At 35.4% G+C, this 17,594-nt stretch overlaps 1 protein-coding gene across 7 annotated transcripts in view; it reads left to right on the top strand.

Annotated features, from left to right (window-relative positions):
• Positions 1–17,594, top strand: part of TRDN (triadin) — a 368,093-nt gene that overhangs the window by 51,651 nt on the left and 298,848 nt on the right. For all 7 annotated transcript variants that reach the window (XR_008662524.1, XM_055310519.1, XM_055310523.1 and 4 more), the window contains exons 3-4: positions 15,702–15,863; positions 16,932–16,964. Coding sequence is in view for 6 of the 7 variants with exons in the window: in XM_055310519.1 (XP_055166494.1) it covers positions 15,702–15,863; positions 16,932–16,964 (195 nt within the window). In the remaining variant the exon portion in view is untranslated. The remainder of the gene's footprint in view (positions 1–15,701; positions 15,864–16,931; positions 16,965–17,594) is intronic.

The following is a 17,594-nucleotide window of genomic DNA, read 5'->3' as shown; positions in this document are numbered from 1 at the left end:
TTGCAAGATGAATTGGTGCCTTCCACTACGGAACTGCACAAGCACCTGGCCAGGATTTGGAGATGCTGTAGGAGGCGGTCCAGTGGAAACTGGAGAACACATGGCCGGCTGCTGCCACATGTCAAGGTCAGCCAGCATATGGGTGATAATGTGCATGAGCTGCAAGAGCACCTGCCCTACATCAACCTTCAGAGAATAAGCAATGGCTAATATTTCTGTTTTGCTTTCTGAAGCTCATGCGATTTTCTCTTGTGCCCAACTGTTATCTAGACCTTACACATGAGGGAATTCTGGGAAATGTAGTTCTAGTGTAGCAATTTAACAGCATACAAAGCCATCATGTAGGTGACCGTTTAGCTTATCATCTAAAACAAGATGGGATGAGCACTGGGTGTTATTCTGTATGTTGATAAATTGAACACCAATAAAAAATAAATTTATTAAAAATAATAATAATATTAAAAAATAATAAAACAGGACACCCGTGAGCATGTAATGGAGAGCTGTTTATACTGACCTCAGGACAACAGACACAAACCAAGATTCTGATCACCCAGATATTATCCTTCTTGCCTTTACTTTTTTTCCTGGAAGATGGAAGTCTTCAGAAGGCCAAGTTGGAGTAGGGGTGGGATGGTGGTTAGTACAGGGCAATGTTGCTTTTTTTTTTTTTTTAACCTGAGGCCAGAGGATCACAAAGGCTGCCAGAGGCCTTGCCCCCAAGCTTCTGCAGAGTCAGCAAGGAAGCTCTTGCAGGAAACAGAGTGGAGTCCTGATGATTTAATAACTCTTTAAAGATCAAAATTTGTGGGCTTTGGTTGACATTCCTTACAAACTTGTTTGCCTTATATATAAAGAGACAACTTTTTCTCTCTAAACAATGATGTAAAAAAAAATAGGATTTCTGAAGAGATCACTACAAACTCAGGTATTAGTAGATATTAATGATTTTCTTCTAGGTCAGAAGATAGAGGATAAATTGTAGTAACTCTTGGCTTTTTATGCCTAAGAACAAGGGTTATAATTTATTAGCATCCTCATCCATAAGAAGGAAAAATCATTCTATGGCTGTACCAGGAAGTCTCCAAGAAGCACATTTGGTAATTTTTGCATGCATTCCACATACTTATTTCAAAACAATTTTGCAAGAATTAGATAAGATAATCTATGTAAAACATACGTGCCTGGCACATAGGAGGCACTCATTAAGCATAACTTGAATTTGAATCTTATTACCGGGAAGTAAGATCAGTAATCTGAGAAGAAAGCCAGCAAGGACATGATGGTAGGAAGCATCAATTTCTTATGAAAGTCTTGCAGACATCTCCTGATGTGCCTTTTAAATAGATTTTCTAATGAGGTGTGCCATTTATCTACTGCTCTTGGAAATTAATTTCCCTGATTTTTTTTTCTGGCACTTAGCCCAGTTAAGCAGGTGCACTGTCTGTCAGGCTTTGAATGTAGAGAAAGAAAATGACTCAGGAAAGACCCAAAGCCAATCAGAATGTATAAATTTAACATTTAATGGTTATGTATATATGTGTGTGTGTGTGTGTGTGTGTGTGTGTGTGTAGAGATGTCTGTGTGACTGTATATGAATATGTTATCACATCTTAGGAGACTTGGAAGACCGAGGCACTAAATGCAACATTTTAGACTTTATCAGCACTCGTGTGCGCTGAGTTTTCAAGTATAGTTGACATTTTGTGTGATTCTAATTCTGATTCAAGTCTTATCTCAACTCCTACTTTTCTATTCAATGTCCCAGGCCTGTTTTGTCCTCTTGGTCACTACATCTAAAAGGATACATTCCATTACCCAAATCCGGTCTACTTATAAGCAATTAAGGAAGCAGAAGTTTCCATAGTCCAGTGATTTCCAGATCCTAATTGAAGTTTGTTGCCTCTTCATGAAGGGAGGAAAAAGATAAATAAACATTTATTCATTTTAAAGAAGTATTCTTAATTTTATTGTGCCTACATTTTTAGTCTTAAAATTCTCTTTGGAAATGATGATAATCACAGATATTATTTCTGTCACTGTTTTTAAATGACATTCTTCTATAAAATAAAAAGTTGACATTTCGATGTTGGGCTCCAGCTTTTGGCTGGTGGTGAATTTCAAGGTCAAAAAACCCAAAAACTTGATACCAGTGCTCTATACCACGCATTTGAACCTTACCAAATGAGGCCTTATGTTGAATTTATAAATTTATCTGTAGATGGATACAATTATAAATCATACCATCTGTTAACACCCCACTTCTTGATGGATCAGCTATTATACTTCTTTCAGTGCTATGCTTAAATTTACTTCCTTAGAAAAATCTTTCCTGAGGTGACTGTGTGGCTTAGTCGATTAAGCGTCTGCTGTCGGCTCTGGTCATGATCCCAGGGTCATGAGATCGTGCCCCACATCAGGCTCCCTGCTCAGCACTATCTCTGTGTCTCTCTCTCAAATAAATAAATAAAATCTACAAAGAAACCCAAAAGACAAAAGCCTTTCCTGAACTTTCAATATAAATCAAGTCACCTTATCTTATTTCCTCGTTATATTATTTACCCTTTACTCACAGTATGTATTTACAAGTTGTATACATTTAATTGGGTGTGATTTTTTAAAAGATTTTATTTATTTATTTCAGAGATAGAGAGACAGTGTGAGCAGGGGATAGAGTAGAGAGAGAGATAAACAGTCTCCACACTGAGCTCAGAGCCCCAGGCAGGGCTCGATCCCACAACTCTGAGATCATGACCTGAGCCAAAATCAAGAGTTGGAGGCTTAACTGTCTGAGCCACCCAGGCACCCCAGAATGTGATTATTTATTTAAAATCTCTCCTCTCCACTGATCTGTTAAGTTTGGGGAAAAGAATGGCTTTATTTCATTTACTTGATTTTTCAGGTGCTTAGAAGTATTTAGCACAAAGTATGAGCTCAACAAACATGGAATGAATGTTGAGGTGGAAGAATAAATGAATAGATAAGTAAATTCATAAAGGAAAGGCTGAGAGCATTTTTTAAAACTCTGAATGCTGAGTAAAGAGTATAGTATTTCTTTTTACTTAAGATTTTATTTATTTATTTGAGTGAGCAAGAAAGAGAGAGAGAGAGAATGAGAACAGGGAGGAGGGGCAGAAGGAGAGAGACAAGCAGGCTCCTTGCTGAGCAGAGAGCCTGGATTTGGGGCTGGATCCCAGGACCTAAGGATCCTCAGCTGAGCCAACGGCAGACACTTAACCAACTGAACCACTGAGGCACCCTGAGCATATTATTTATTTATAAAAGATTAGTTTATGATGATACTGATAATGTTAGTATTCACATTTAAAATACGTTTTAAACCTCTTTTTCCTTCAATTGTATTTTAAGGATTTCAAAGGTAAAGATTGTCATATTCATCTTAATCTTATTGCCTGATACATATTGTTCAATAAAATTTGTATGATCTAAAGAGAAGTTATTTGCTAAGCATATCTAACAAGCAAACAAATAAAAAAAATAACCAAATAAGCAAAGACACAAAACAGTAATAACAAAAGAACACATGGACTTCAAGACAAGAACCGAAGTAGTTGAATGTAGGCTCTGAGGGCTAGAATTTAGGGTTAGAATCCTGACTCTACCAATCAGGAGCTGTGCAATGTTGGGGAAATTACTTCTCTGTGCCTCAAGCTCATCCTCCAGGATAATAACAGTACCTGTTTCATACTGCTCTGTGAACATTTAATAAGTTAATACATACAAAACACTTGGTATTTTGAATGGCACATCGTCATTATTAGATAAATTGTAGTTAGTACTGTTTTAATTTATTCTTCATGACCTTAAGCATATTTCAATGTTTCAAAAAGATGAATAGGCATATTTCAAAAAGATGAATTGACTACTTGATTTCTAATTTTTAAATATCATGTGAATATACATAGATTCTAGCAATTACACAAAAGAAATCCAATGATTAAAGTACTATATTTTATTTTAACATTGAGGAAATGTCCTAGCCATCCTGAAGTGGTTTGTAACTCTTATATGATAGAGTAAGCACATAATTCATGGCACTACATATTACATTTTAAGGTGGTTAAAAAAAAACTTTAAAATTATTCCCTCAGCTAACACTGAGCAATAGAATAGCTAAAGAGACTATATAATATAGTCAAGAGTTTCCAAAACTAAATCTTGGCTGACCACATGCATGTTTATTAAATAATTAGTCCAGATATACTAATGGCTATATTAATCTCAAATCTAATATCTCTCTTCTCCACTGGTCTGTTAGGTTTGTAATATAATGATCCAAGTAAATCATCCAACTGGAGTACAGTGATATTTTGACTATTCTTATGCTACCAGAAAATTAATTCCACTGAATGTTAGCTTAGAAACAAATCTATCAAAATCTTTAAATCTATGGAAAGCTTGCTTTCCCTTACTTGCTAATATTATGGAATTGGAACTGTGTCCATATTTAAGATACTTTTTTTTTAAGAGGAAAGCAAACTGGTTTTTCAATTACTATAATAACAACCACACCATGCTCATTAATAAAAGTATAGTAAGATCCTTTCATTTTATTTAGGTATTTGACATGAGTAAAAGAGGCCAGAAGTTATTTGTAATTTGTTTCAGAATATAAAATGCCCTTTATTTGACATGGGTCTAGCTCCAGTAGGCTGGAAATATTCCAGGCTTAAACATTTGCAACACGATTTTGCCAGCAAAAAATTGGTTGATTGGGGTCATATTGGGAAAGAGAGGTGAAGTGTACATCTATTTACATTCAGTAGCATTCCTCGTTGCCTCAAAAAGTTACAGTTGAGGAATAGCAAAGAATAACTTAGAAACATTGCCATGAGACTATTAAATATTGAAATAGCCACGTAATTTTAACTGAAGTTGCTTGTCTTTAATTTCATTAGGGTTCCATACAAGTGTACATTTCTAAAACACTGGAGTCTGTTAATAGTAAAGATGAGTATGGGGAAAATCTGAATTGAGAAAATGTTAAAAAGCAGAAGGAAAATGCCCATGCCTCAGATTTTGAATGGCAAGGATTGGAGCTACACTATGACTATTCAAATGTAGATTAGAAAAGTGACAGTCATTTCCTTGTGCAGTCAATAAAACAATTAGCTCACCAAAAGTGCTTTTAAATCAGGATCCTAGTTTTTCTTTGGTTTAAAAGCATCTAAATATCCAACATCTGCAAGTATTTTATTTTTTCAAAATGGTAAATCACATGAGTTTTATCTTTTAGAATCTGATGTACTTCAAAAGCTTTGTGTCGGCCCTTTATTTTATTTTATTTCCTACATGGCTATCACTAAAAAAGAGAAAGCCTGATTATTGTAATCTAATATGGGTATCATCCAGAGATCTGAGGGAGAAGAGAGAGAAACAATGATAAGATAGAGTGGAAGAGAAAAGAAGATGGAGAGAAAAAGGACAATGATTTGGGAAAATATATTTATCTGGGATGTTAAAGGATAAACTGAGGCATATTCAAAATGTTAAGCGTTTGGAGAAAAATCGATTGGAACCAGGCATCACCAAACAGAAAGTGGTTATGAGAGTTCCTCTTACAGGAGTTAGAAGACTTTTATAAAAAAGAGGCTGAAGCAAAGCAAGGAAATTATTTGATTGGCTGTAGCTAAGCATTTGCCTTATTTGGGAAAGGTTGGTTGGCTGTTCCTGATCCGTTGTCCTTAGGTTTTGATTTCTTATCCTTAGGTTTTTGTTTCTTAACCTTGATGCATTTAGTCTTAGGTTTGGTTTTGCTTACATGGGCTGCTGGAGCATTATAAGCACTTCAGCCTAATGATCTCCTTGTTTAATTAATTCAAAGTATGAGTTATTGCTTCAGGAAGATTTGGCTTTTTTTTTTTTAAGATTTATTTATTTATTTGAGAGAGATAGAGAGAAAGAGCAGGGGGAGGTAGAGGGTAGGGGCAGAGTGAGAGAGTCTTCAAGCAAACTCCCAGGGCTCCATCTCAGAACCTGTGAGATCATGATTTGAGCTGAAACCAAGAGTCAGACACCCAATCCGCTGAGCCACCCAGGGTGCCCCAGGAAGACTCAACTTTTTAAAAGCGTTCGTTATTTTTAAGGGAATGTGTGTATCTGAGTGTGTATAGGAGGAAAGAGGCCCATGAAGGTACCTTTTGACACATTCAAATGTTGCTAGATATAAATGCCATCTCCTTCCTGTATCTTCAAAATCTCCACTTCTAGTCTCTCCTTTTCCATGGGTGTTTATGGGTTTTCTAACTTGGAAAAACAAATTTCCCTCACTTTCTTATATCCCTGTTTAGCTATAACCCTCTTTGTTTCTGATTCTCTAGCCAAACTCTTGTTATGAGGTGATCTGACACTATTCTATCACTCTGCTCAAATGTCTCAAAAACACACATCGAACAAATGAACAAATCGTGAACTTAAGTGTGAACAACTTGCACACTTAACATCTTCATCTTGGTTAAGCCTTACAACATTAGAACTGTTGACAGTTACTTATTTATTAAAATCTTATATTAGGACTTTTATAACTCTTCTTTGGCATCATTGGCTTCTTGCCCCCATCAGACAATATTACCTTGTTCCATTGCTTCAGTTGCATGACTTCACATTACTCAAATAAGTGATAAACAAGCTGACATCATATTTAGCCTACTTATCTTTAATATATGGCTCTCAATCTAATAATAGGATCAATCTTCTAAAATGGCTAGATTAAAAAAATAAAAATAAAATAAAATGCTAGATTGTGAAATTTAGAGGATAAAAGCAGTGACACAGTTCAAAACAATCAAGGCACATTAAGGTAAGTTTTAAGAAAATGCATTCGTCCCATCATGGGAGTCAGTAAAACTATTTTTATTCTGAAGGAAAAATTAATCTCATAAGCATTTTTATTTTCCCTGTCTTGAACCTCAATCTCTCTCCAGTTTTCCTAATTGTATAAGGATGTTCAGTTGACTTAGCAAACTCAAGATTCCTGAACTAGTTATATTTCTTTCCAAGCCTGCCTCCTAGATTCTAAGACCAGTTCATTTTCCAGTTTTTAAAATCAGAAACATGGGACTCCTTGGAAGCTTCCCTCTTTCCCTGCTATCCATAAACGTTTACTCAGTGATCAAAAACCACTTACTGAACTGTCAAACGTCTCTTGGTTCTGTTCCATACTCTGTGCCTTATCTCTAGAATTCCTGCCTTAGTTTTCCCAAGATTGTTGCAATAGCCATGTATTCTCTTTTTGCCTATAATCTTGCCTTTGCCTCCTTTTCATTCTGAGGCCACAATGAAAACTGCAAATCTTTTTATTATTATTATTATTATTATTATTATTATTCCCCTATTTAAAATTTTAGATATCTTCCTTTAAATATGAGTATGGATGTTGTCCTGGTCTGTTGCCTTACCTCGTTGGCGTGGGACAGTGGCTGATCCTCCAACAACTCCAGCTTCTGATAGATCCTTCTTCAGGTTCTACCACTCCTGGCTGAGGAGCATATTTAGCATGACAAGGGCAACAGCTTCTTCTCTGTGGAGAGGAAGTTTTGGAGATCATAGGACTGATGCAATTTCCAGTTTGTTCTCATGAAACTCATCCCATCCCTTGCAGGCTCCAGATTTCCTTGCTCCCTCCACTTCATGTCCATATGTTCATTCCAAATGCCTCTTCCTCTCCTTCAGACCCCAGCTCCACCTGCGTAAGTAAAAATCTCTCATAGTGTGGTTACTATTAGAAGTACCAAGCGAAGGAGTGCCTGTGTGGCTCAGCCAGTAAAGCGTCTACTTTTGGCTCAGGTCATGATCCTGAGGTTCTGAGGTTGAGCCTTGCATCAAGTTCCCTGCTAAGTGGGGAGTCTGCTTGTCCCTTTGCCTCCCCCCATCCACTGCTTGTGCTCTCTCTCTCTCTCTTTCTCTCAAATAAATAAATAAAATCTTAAAAAAAGAAAAGAAATACCAAGGGAATTTCACAAATCTCATTTTACATTTCACCATTTTTGAGGATTGTTTATTGAGGGTAAGGATAATGAATTCAAGGGAATTTCAACCTTTGTACATCGTCTCTATGTTAAAAACCCAGTTGGAGGAAAATTACTTGGAGAAATTTGGTTTTGAATATACATCATTTTTGTAATTCAGGGCAGGTGATTATATACAACTTTTGAACATCCCACTTTTGGAATATAACATATATTCTTGAGTATGGCAATATCATGATTATCACCTGTCTGTGGAAACATTCATTTAAATAGAGAAAAATGAGTCTTCATCATACTCTTTTCTTAATAAACGCAATGGAGAGATGCTCTACAGAAATATCTTGTTACCTTATTACTTAATTATGCAGTCTAAAATGAGCTGACCTAATATTTATATTTCTTGCTAGATTGCTAAGTGTTAATCAAACAAATACAAACATTTATTTTAACCTACATATTCAGTTTCAAGGAAATTTTACAATACAGCTTGAATTCCACATTTTTGTCCATGCAAATATCCTTGAAATGATATTATACTGCAATGATATTATATACTGCAATGGAGGTTATCCAATGCAAAGCCTATATTAGGGTAGCTAAATTTAATTTTCTTTGGCTTCCATTTCTCCATTTTATTATTGTTTTTACCTTTGCTCTTCCACCATCTCATTTAGTTAGCCAGGTCCACTCCAATGATTTCAGTGGAAATCATTTTAAAGGACTATTATGTGGATTTAAAGAAAGGGTATTCAGAACAAGCCTCTTTTAAAATATTTATTAGGTGGAAAAGCTATGTTTTTAAAAAGCTATGTTGGGGTGCACTTGAGTGGCAAAATTGGTTAACCATTGAACTCTTAGTTTTGGCTCAGGGTTCTGGGATTAAGCCTTGCATCAGGTTCCATGCTCAGCACGGAGTCTGCTTCAGATTCTCTCTCTCTCTTAAACAAACAAACAAAAAAAGGTGGGAAGTACGTTAGTGCTACAAATTATTACTATTCTGGTTCCAACAAAAGTTACTTCTCAGATACCAAAATATCAAATATTGTCTCTGGAACTGAAGTGATCTTACAAAAATATAGCTATCTTCTAGGGAATTTTCAAGAAAAAATAATGGGAAGATTTGGAATTCCAGTTAGTGTGCCTTTTACAAACGTCCATTGGCAGGAAATAAGTATACCTTAGAGATTAACTATGGAGGAATAAAGGTGCTGCATTAAACATTTCTTGAAGTCTGACTTCCTTGGATGTGTTATATTTTTCTCATTGGCTTTACTTTGAATTTGAAGTGAAATACAGAATAAGAAAACAATAAACTCATGGGGAAAAAAAGGCATATAAGAGAGTGTAAGAGAGTGAAAGCCCTTCTACTGTGATAATAAAAATTAAAGATGGCAGTTCTGACATCATTGAGTTCAACCAAGTTTGTTCAGGTTAAGTGGTCTAACCCGTAAGAAATTGTTTGAAAGTTACTTCAGACTGATCCTAAAATGCTTTAGAGTACAATGTCTTGAGTAAATGTCACTTTGATAAAGACACTGACCTTAATAAGTCGATATAAAAGCACATATTTTTGTTTGTTACTTCTTAAGTATCTGCACTTAATATTGTCAATGCTGGAAACTCTGGGATCTGAAGACTCAGAGGGCTATTAAGTTCACTGTGAGTGCTTTTCCTTTCAAATATGTTCTGGTTAAAAATAAGCTAAATTAAATCCGCATTTCATCCTTATATTCTTAGGAAATTGTTGACTATTATAAATGATGCCAAACCTCAAGTCCAAAATGTTTAATGAGAATTTGCATTCTTTCAGTTACATTTCTGAGTGTAAGAACACAGCCATTGCTTTCTGCATATACTAACAGCATTTATATCTTTTTATCTTTGTACTCGTCTTACCTACTTATGTCTCCCTTCTTCCCATCCTTGGGGGTGGCATGGGAATGAGAAACACACCAGAAGCTCTGTTTGGTACTGGTTAAGTTCTAGGGAATTCTGTATATCCTAAACAAAGACCAAGTAATTTCACAGTACTTCAAGCAAGAATTGTTATGTGACACAGAGCATATTAAATGATGTATGATTTGCTAATATTTTTCTTAACTTGATCAAATTTTCACTAACAGAAACAAAAGTATTCCAGCACTCACCTGCAGTAAGAATGGAAAACCAGTCACTTAAAATTGGAATTTTTTTTAGGTCTGGAAAATTGAAACTATATATTTTCAGACACTATTGTTCATGTATCAAAACTAGAAACACCTGTCTAGCAAGCCCACAAGTGCCAGCACTATGTTGATTATATTAAGATAGGTTATTGCACACAGTAAGTCCTAAATAATTGTCTTGAAAGAAGAGTTTCTTAGCAAATTTAATTTGGGTGTTCCTATGCTCAAGGTACACACATCAACATACATACAAATTGAGTTTTTCCTAATTGGGATAACATTTGTGACACTTTTAAAAGCCCTTACGTCAGTTTAGATCCAAATATTTAGATGTGACTATTTTCTGGGAGGTAAGGGACAGTCACTAGTTCTTTCATGAGTCCTGATAAACACATTGTTGGATTTCACAGACCCTGTGGAGGTGGCCTATGATGATGTAGTGACTGAATGATCACCAGACAATATTTATTACAGCCTACATTCCTGGAGTGCCACCATATGTTTGAGTTAAATGGCTCTGAACGTTGGAATTAATAATTACTTAATGTTTACTATTTCCTTTACTCTGCTTTAGGTGCTTTATACCAAAAAGTTTATATACCATGAGTTTAAGTGAAGTTCTGCAAGTACCATCCGGTACAAGCAGAGACTCATGGTCCAAAGGGTCAGAAGATGCCGGAGATTCCTGTTCAGTCACCATCCTTTAGAATGGCTCAGACAGAGGCAGATGAGCAAATCCACCCCCTGAGTTGCTTTTTCCTTGGATCAAATACGCATGAGGGCAGCCTATCATTGGGTGGGTAATTCATTTGGGAATGGATACCATGCAGTGGGAATGTAGGATGCAGAGATCCAGGGTTATAGGAAATTGACTGTTGTGCAATATTTGGAGACCTTAGTTGAAGCTGAGATCATACACAGAGCTTGCTGCTATGGGAGTCCCAGCTAGTAAACTCAAAAGAACCTCTGGCTCATTCAAGATTCCAAGATAATCTTGCTTGTTTCTCCACAATGACATTTATTAATTACCAGGTATACCATGCTGTGCTTCGAATGTATTAACTCATATAATAACCACAACAACCTTGTGAGGTAAGTATCATTACTCTTATTGTTATTTTACAGTTCTGCAAACTGAAGCACAGAAAAAATATTTTTCCCTACCATATAATATTGTTTGCCAGCACTGGATATATTATAAACTGGCATATGAGAACGCTGAATATAAAGATAACAGGCACGAAGGGGTGACTTTGGAAAAGCATAGGAATCACTGAATTTTATAGACATGTCCAAAGTGAATCTTCTCAGCATCACACCACTATCCATGGGGGGAGCATCAGGATGAGAGAGAGGTGAGTGAAACACTCACCCTTGGGTGCAAAATGTAAGGACTCTGAAAAACTCAGTAATCAAGATGCATGATATTTTAATGCAATATTTAAAATTTTAAAATTAATGCAGAAATATGTTATGCACAAAATATCAAAATTTTAAATAAAGATGGGACTATTATTATTAGTTTTTCCTTCTGTCTCTGCCTCCAGTATGGCCTGGCATGGTACTGGATGGGAGACCTGAACTTGAATGCTGTGTCTGAGCTCAGAACCCAAGCTTGTAACTGTTGTTTGCTGATGTTTGTCAGGATTTGAAAGATAAAGAAGAGTCTGATATAACTTGAGGAATGTAAGACTGATGGTCAAGGATAATGGTGAAAACATGGACTTGGTTCTTTAGGAGGAAAGCAGAGAAAATGACTAGTTTCCCATGTATGTTCCCATTTAGAAACTTAAGGATCTGTATAGTTTGGCTTCAAAGACAGAGCACCAATAAAAATCTTATTTAACATTAAACTCTTCCTTGCTTCTCATGCCTCTCTTGGCACTCTTTTATCAGTGCCAAGAATCCAATTACTGATCATAAGGAGCCTAGAGCAGTTTCCCCTGCATCTGGTGGTATATTTTTCTGTAAGAAATATAAGATACAATTAAGAGTGACTTGAACACTGAGAAACATTTCTTATCTCACATAACAGAAGCTCCTGAAGTAGGGCGATTATTCCAAGATTGGATAATTCAGTGCTTCAGCAATGTCATATGGACTCAAGCTCTTTCATTTTTAACCTTTGCCTTCCTCAGTGAATCAGCTACTGTCTTCATGGCTATAAGGTGATACAGCAGCTCCAGGCTTTATGTGCCCATGCAACAAAGTCCTTATTTCCTCTTTAACAGCCAGAAAACATCTCCCAGAATCTCTCATCCAATATCTGACTCTAGAACCAATTGTAAATTCTTATTTTTGTTTGTTTGTTGATAGGAATATAGCCAAACCTCACTTTTCTTATATTTAATGGAGAGATAAAATAATATAGCTACCTCATTGGGTTATTGAAAGGGAAATGTAGGTTAGTATACATAAAGTTCTTAGAGTAGTATCTGGCAGGTAATACACACTCTCTAAGTGTCAGCTACCATTGTTTTTATGATGATCCTTACTGTAATGTATTTAATTTAACTCACATAAACATGAGAGGTAAGAAAATATAATTTAAAAAAACCACATCAGTAAAAGGTTTAGTCACATTGTATTATTTCTATTGATATAATTTGGATATGATATCTGAGAGATGTAGTTAAGAATCAATTTGAAGACTACTGTCTCATTTAAGATATATCTATAATCTGTATCCATTATCTATATGAACATCTATATCTATGTTTTTAAAGTTGTTGTTCACATAACTAAAAAACTAAAAATCAGAGGCTGATCTCAAGCCAGCCACATTGACTTCATGAAAGCATCTTGGTTTGACTCTTTTAGAATCAGGCGATATACATGTCTGCAGAGCAGATATAGTGCATTTAGGCATAAGGATAATTAAACTGGTATCTATTTTGTTGGATTTTATTGTTAAGTTCCTCAGTGAACATTTAGAAAAAAGGGAAATGGGGAAATGGTCTCAATCTATTCAGATCATAAAAATCCCATTTGCCATATTCTTCCATTAGATATAAAATATACTAGTGCTAAAAAATACATTTAATGGTGCCATTACAATCCAGTTCCTTACATATAGTTCTTTAAAATTTTTCAATTGCAATTATAAAATTCCATTTCATTTTCTTTCTCTAAGGTTTAATCTCATCATCCAGGCTACCATATCTTGCTTATATGAAACTCTCCAGAATGTAGTAAAATTAAGATACAAAGAGTAAAGTTCCACTGTCATGGAGATAAGTTTTCCTGAAACCACCATTCTGTAACTTGGCATCCTTGGATAGGCTGTGAATCCTCTGAAATGGAACATAAAATTTAAAATTTCCCCGGAAATCCTTTCTTTCATATCACTTTTCCCCTTCCTTATATATATGCTGTCTAAGTCATCTGTGGGATCTTACCCATCAGCATAAAATGGCATATTCTTTCCATTTTAACAATGTGAAACAACAGAAAACAGCTGTAATTCTAGTTCTCTTCAAACATTGCCCAAACTCTGTCACTTACTTTATAGGAAAATGCACTTACCATCTCTAAATTCCTCCCATTTAGTCTTGAAGGCATTCCACTGAAACAGTCCTTTGAAGGTCACCAATGACATCCTCGTCATTAAATCTAAAGGTCTATTCTCAGTCTTCATCTTACTTGATCTATCAGCAGCATTTGCCGGTTGATCACTGTACGCTTCTCAAGACAATTTCCTCACTTGACATCCAAGACATTACACTCCTTTTTATGCTTCTCTCCCTCTCTCTCTTTCTCTGAATGTGTTGGCGTGTGTGTATATCTCTGTCTCCATCCGTCTTATCTCTCCTTGTCATCATCAATTGTTGGTTCATCCCTCTGACTGATCTATCTTCTAAATGTTGGAATGTTCCTGGGTCCACTTCCATGATGATTTCACTCAATATCATGATTTTGGAGACCTTCTATCCTCTACTGAACTCCCAAGTTTCTATCTTCACCTAGGACTTCTCTTTCGTAGGTCATACTGAGTTGTACAAACATCTATATCTCCACATAGAGTTCAAATAGGCATCTTGAGTTTGACAAGTCTAAAACTCAGGTATTTATATACTACCCATAAAAAATCCTGTTTCTCTCCAGACCCCCCATTTCAGCAAATGGCATTTGCATCATCCCAGCTTTTCATACCAAAAGCTTTGAAGTTATGCTGTACCCCTCTCTTTCTATCACACTCAGGAGCCAAACTATAAGTCTATATAATTAATTCTATCTTTTAATTGCGTTCAGAAAATGACTGCATTTCACACACACATGCACACGCGCGCGCACACACACACACACACAATCATCCTGATAGAAATCACTATCATTTTCCCCACTTACTTATTTCATTTGGCTCCTAATGATCTCTCTGTTTCCAGCTTGGCACTCTTTCACACCCCTCAACACAGAGAATGAAGTTACATAAGTCAAACCACTTCATCCCTTTGCTCTAACCTTCTGGTGACTTTCTATCTCCATCAAAATTAAAAGCCTAATTTTAGAATCCTTAACCTTTAAATAAAATAATATGTTGACATAATTCTACTCTTTTAAGGTATTAAAGGGAGAAAAATCTCTGAAAAGCTAAAATATTTTTTAAAATGAAGGAAAACATAAATCTAAAATTTAATTTGGGTTGATGAAAAATCAGTTGCAACTTATACCACATTTCTAGATAGATTGCCTCTTCAATCAGATATTAGAAACTCTCCTGCCCCTTCAGAGTAATTTTCATATAATTAAAGTGAGAAAAACAACATTTTGGAAATACCTATTATGTTTATTTGCTTGTACTTTTATTTTTTAATCTTTCATTTCACAGATGGTGTCTACCTTCTAGGATATAAAAAATATGGAAGATTTATAGGTTTCAGTATTTCTTAATTCTACCTACTAAAATTACTGGAAGCTTAATACTTTTTTTAGGTATTGGGATGCCTAACAAGGTTAAATAAATTGAATCTAGCTGGAACCTGATATGAATACTATGTTGACAATTCCAGATTTTTCCTGATGCATTACAAATTATAATAAATGGACCTATCAGTCTTAGTTTAGTCAAAGCTACTTATATCAACTTGGCACTTACTGTTTGCCTGAAAATTTACAGGACCATCTTCTTCATGTTGGTTTCCAGTATGATATCTGACAACAATATCTTCTGTTCTTTAATATCCATAACTTAGGGTGTATATTGCAATTTGATTAACATAGATGTACATTATTTCAATCCATTCCTAATTTGCTCTGTGTTAAACTCGTATTTAGATTATAAACTTCTCAGGGACAATTTCTTTCTTGGTAGCCCCATAGTGTTTGGTACCATAAGTATTCAATAACTTTTCTTTTTAATTGAATACACATGCATACTATGACAAAATGTAGTTTCTATTTCTGAGCACCCCAAAAAACTGTAGCCAAGAGACATTTAAATGTACAAAACTGACATTTTGTGCCAAAGGCACAAATCAGGATAAACAGCTTTTCTTAATTTTTTTGGTAATGATTCTAACATTTTTCTCTTGTTTTTAATTACTTTTAGCAAGCTCTCTTTCCAAGATTGGCTCAGATCCTCTAAAACTTGTACATGATGCTGTGGAAGAAACCACGGACTGGGTCTATGGCTTCTTTTCTTTGTTGTCTGACATCATCTCGTCTGAGGGTGATGAAGATGATGATGATGGGGATGAGGACACTGATAAAGGTACAAAGAGCATAGAGACACAACTAACTTCTCAGACTGATATTAGTTATGCATTACAGTGGTTTTCTTAAGTTTAAACACAGAGGAACACTTGGGTCAGGCTAAACCAAAATGAATACACTTCTGAGTTCTAATAGCATTATCAACAGGCTGCCAAACTCAGAAAATTCATCTCTATTTGGCTTTCATCTTACAGCTTATCTGCCATTATGGCAGGATGTCAAAATTAAATGCTACCATTAGGGTAGCATTAGAGCAAGAGAGGGTCTTACTATGCACTACTACAAATTCACAATAGTACCTCACACTTATATGCATCCTTGGGGAAAAAAATGTAGCTATTTCACAAGTTTATTTTTTAGGAAGACTGAAATAATAACAGTAACTGATAGACATGTTTTATACATGTAAGTCATACTCATGATCAAATAACAAAAAGCAATCCCACTAAAATCATAATCAGAAGTAAATTTATGGAACCAAATGGAGGTGTAGAATGGAGGGTCATAGTCTGAAAGTGACAAAAATTATGCAACTAACCTATGTACTCTCTCACATATTAATAAGCAAAAGGAAATAAACCCCAACCATACATAAACTACTGAGTGGATGTGAAAAGAACAACGCATTATGGTTCTTTTACATGAAATTTTTTAGAGTCAGCCTTAGTCATCAGAAATCATGTATTCAGCCTTGACTACCAGGAAAGCTCTTATTATTTTAGCCCTCTCTATGACTTTGTCTGAATTTGTATTTGTTTGGCCCCAGCGAGAGGTCGAGACGAACAATAGAGAACTGAAATGAACATGATATATGAACTATAATGTATAATTTGGATGGCTGCCACGATTTTATTGAACTCATAAAAGTGAAACTATCTCACATAAATGTACATAAACAAAGTTTATATTTAAAAACTGGAATTTGGGAGGCAAAGTAATATAAGGACTACTAATGTCAAAACTAATAGATGGCTTTTTTAATGAACAAAAGGAAATGGGAAAATAGAGAGGCAGTATTATGCTATGCTAAAAGTTTTTCTAATTTACTGTTTTTGTCTTGGTTTAGGAGAAATAGAGGAGCCTCCCTTGAAACAAAAAGGTTGGTTGTTTTCACCTTTAAAAATATTTTTTTTTCTTTTATGGCAATGTTGGTTTTCAGCGTGACTCAAATATGTTTACATGAGTTGTAGCCTTAATTTATTTTTAATGCACAGTTTTTGTTTGTGATTAGATCAAGATCTATAGTTAGGTAGAGGAATACTCGATTCTTTCCAGTGAACTTGATCCCACTATTTTTAAGTTGATTATTTAGTTGATACCTTCTTCAGTAGATGTACAAATCCATCTACACACAGATCCATGTGACTTGGAATTGAAGGAATGAAGAATGAATTCTGTAGCCTCAGAAATGGTCCAGAAGATGATGATGCCCATGATCTTTATTCTCACTGTGGCCAGATTTATTAATTTTACATTTTTGTTCATTTTCTCCTTATTTTATTGGCACTATTAATAGTCTTCATTTTTAGGTGATGAGTAGGGGACAGGCTGTGTGAAATAGTATAGAAAAGAGTAATCTTGGAGGCAAAGACATATCCAGTCAGTACGTGTCATGTATCATCCCCAAGGAATAGTTACCTCGGTATAATTGGATGTGGAATAGAAAGATTTCTTGCAGAAATATATCTTGCTAGGTGCGTCAGTAACTGACTGGGGTGATCATAAATCC

This window comes from Nyctereutes procyonoides, unplaced genomic scaffold (assembly GCF_905146905.1).
Source record: "Nyctereutes procyonoides isolate TBG_1078 unplaced genomic scaffold, NYPRO_anot_genome, whole genome shotgun sequence".
Taxonomy (NCBI): Eukaryota; Metazoa; Chordata; class Mammalia; order Carnivora; family Canidae; genus Nyctereutes; species Nyctereutes procyonoides.
The sequence above is the reverse complement of the archived record's forward strand: the minus strand, read 5'-3'. Positions and strand labels throughout refer to the sequence as shown.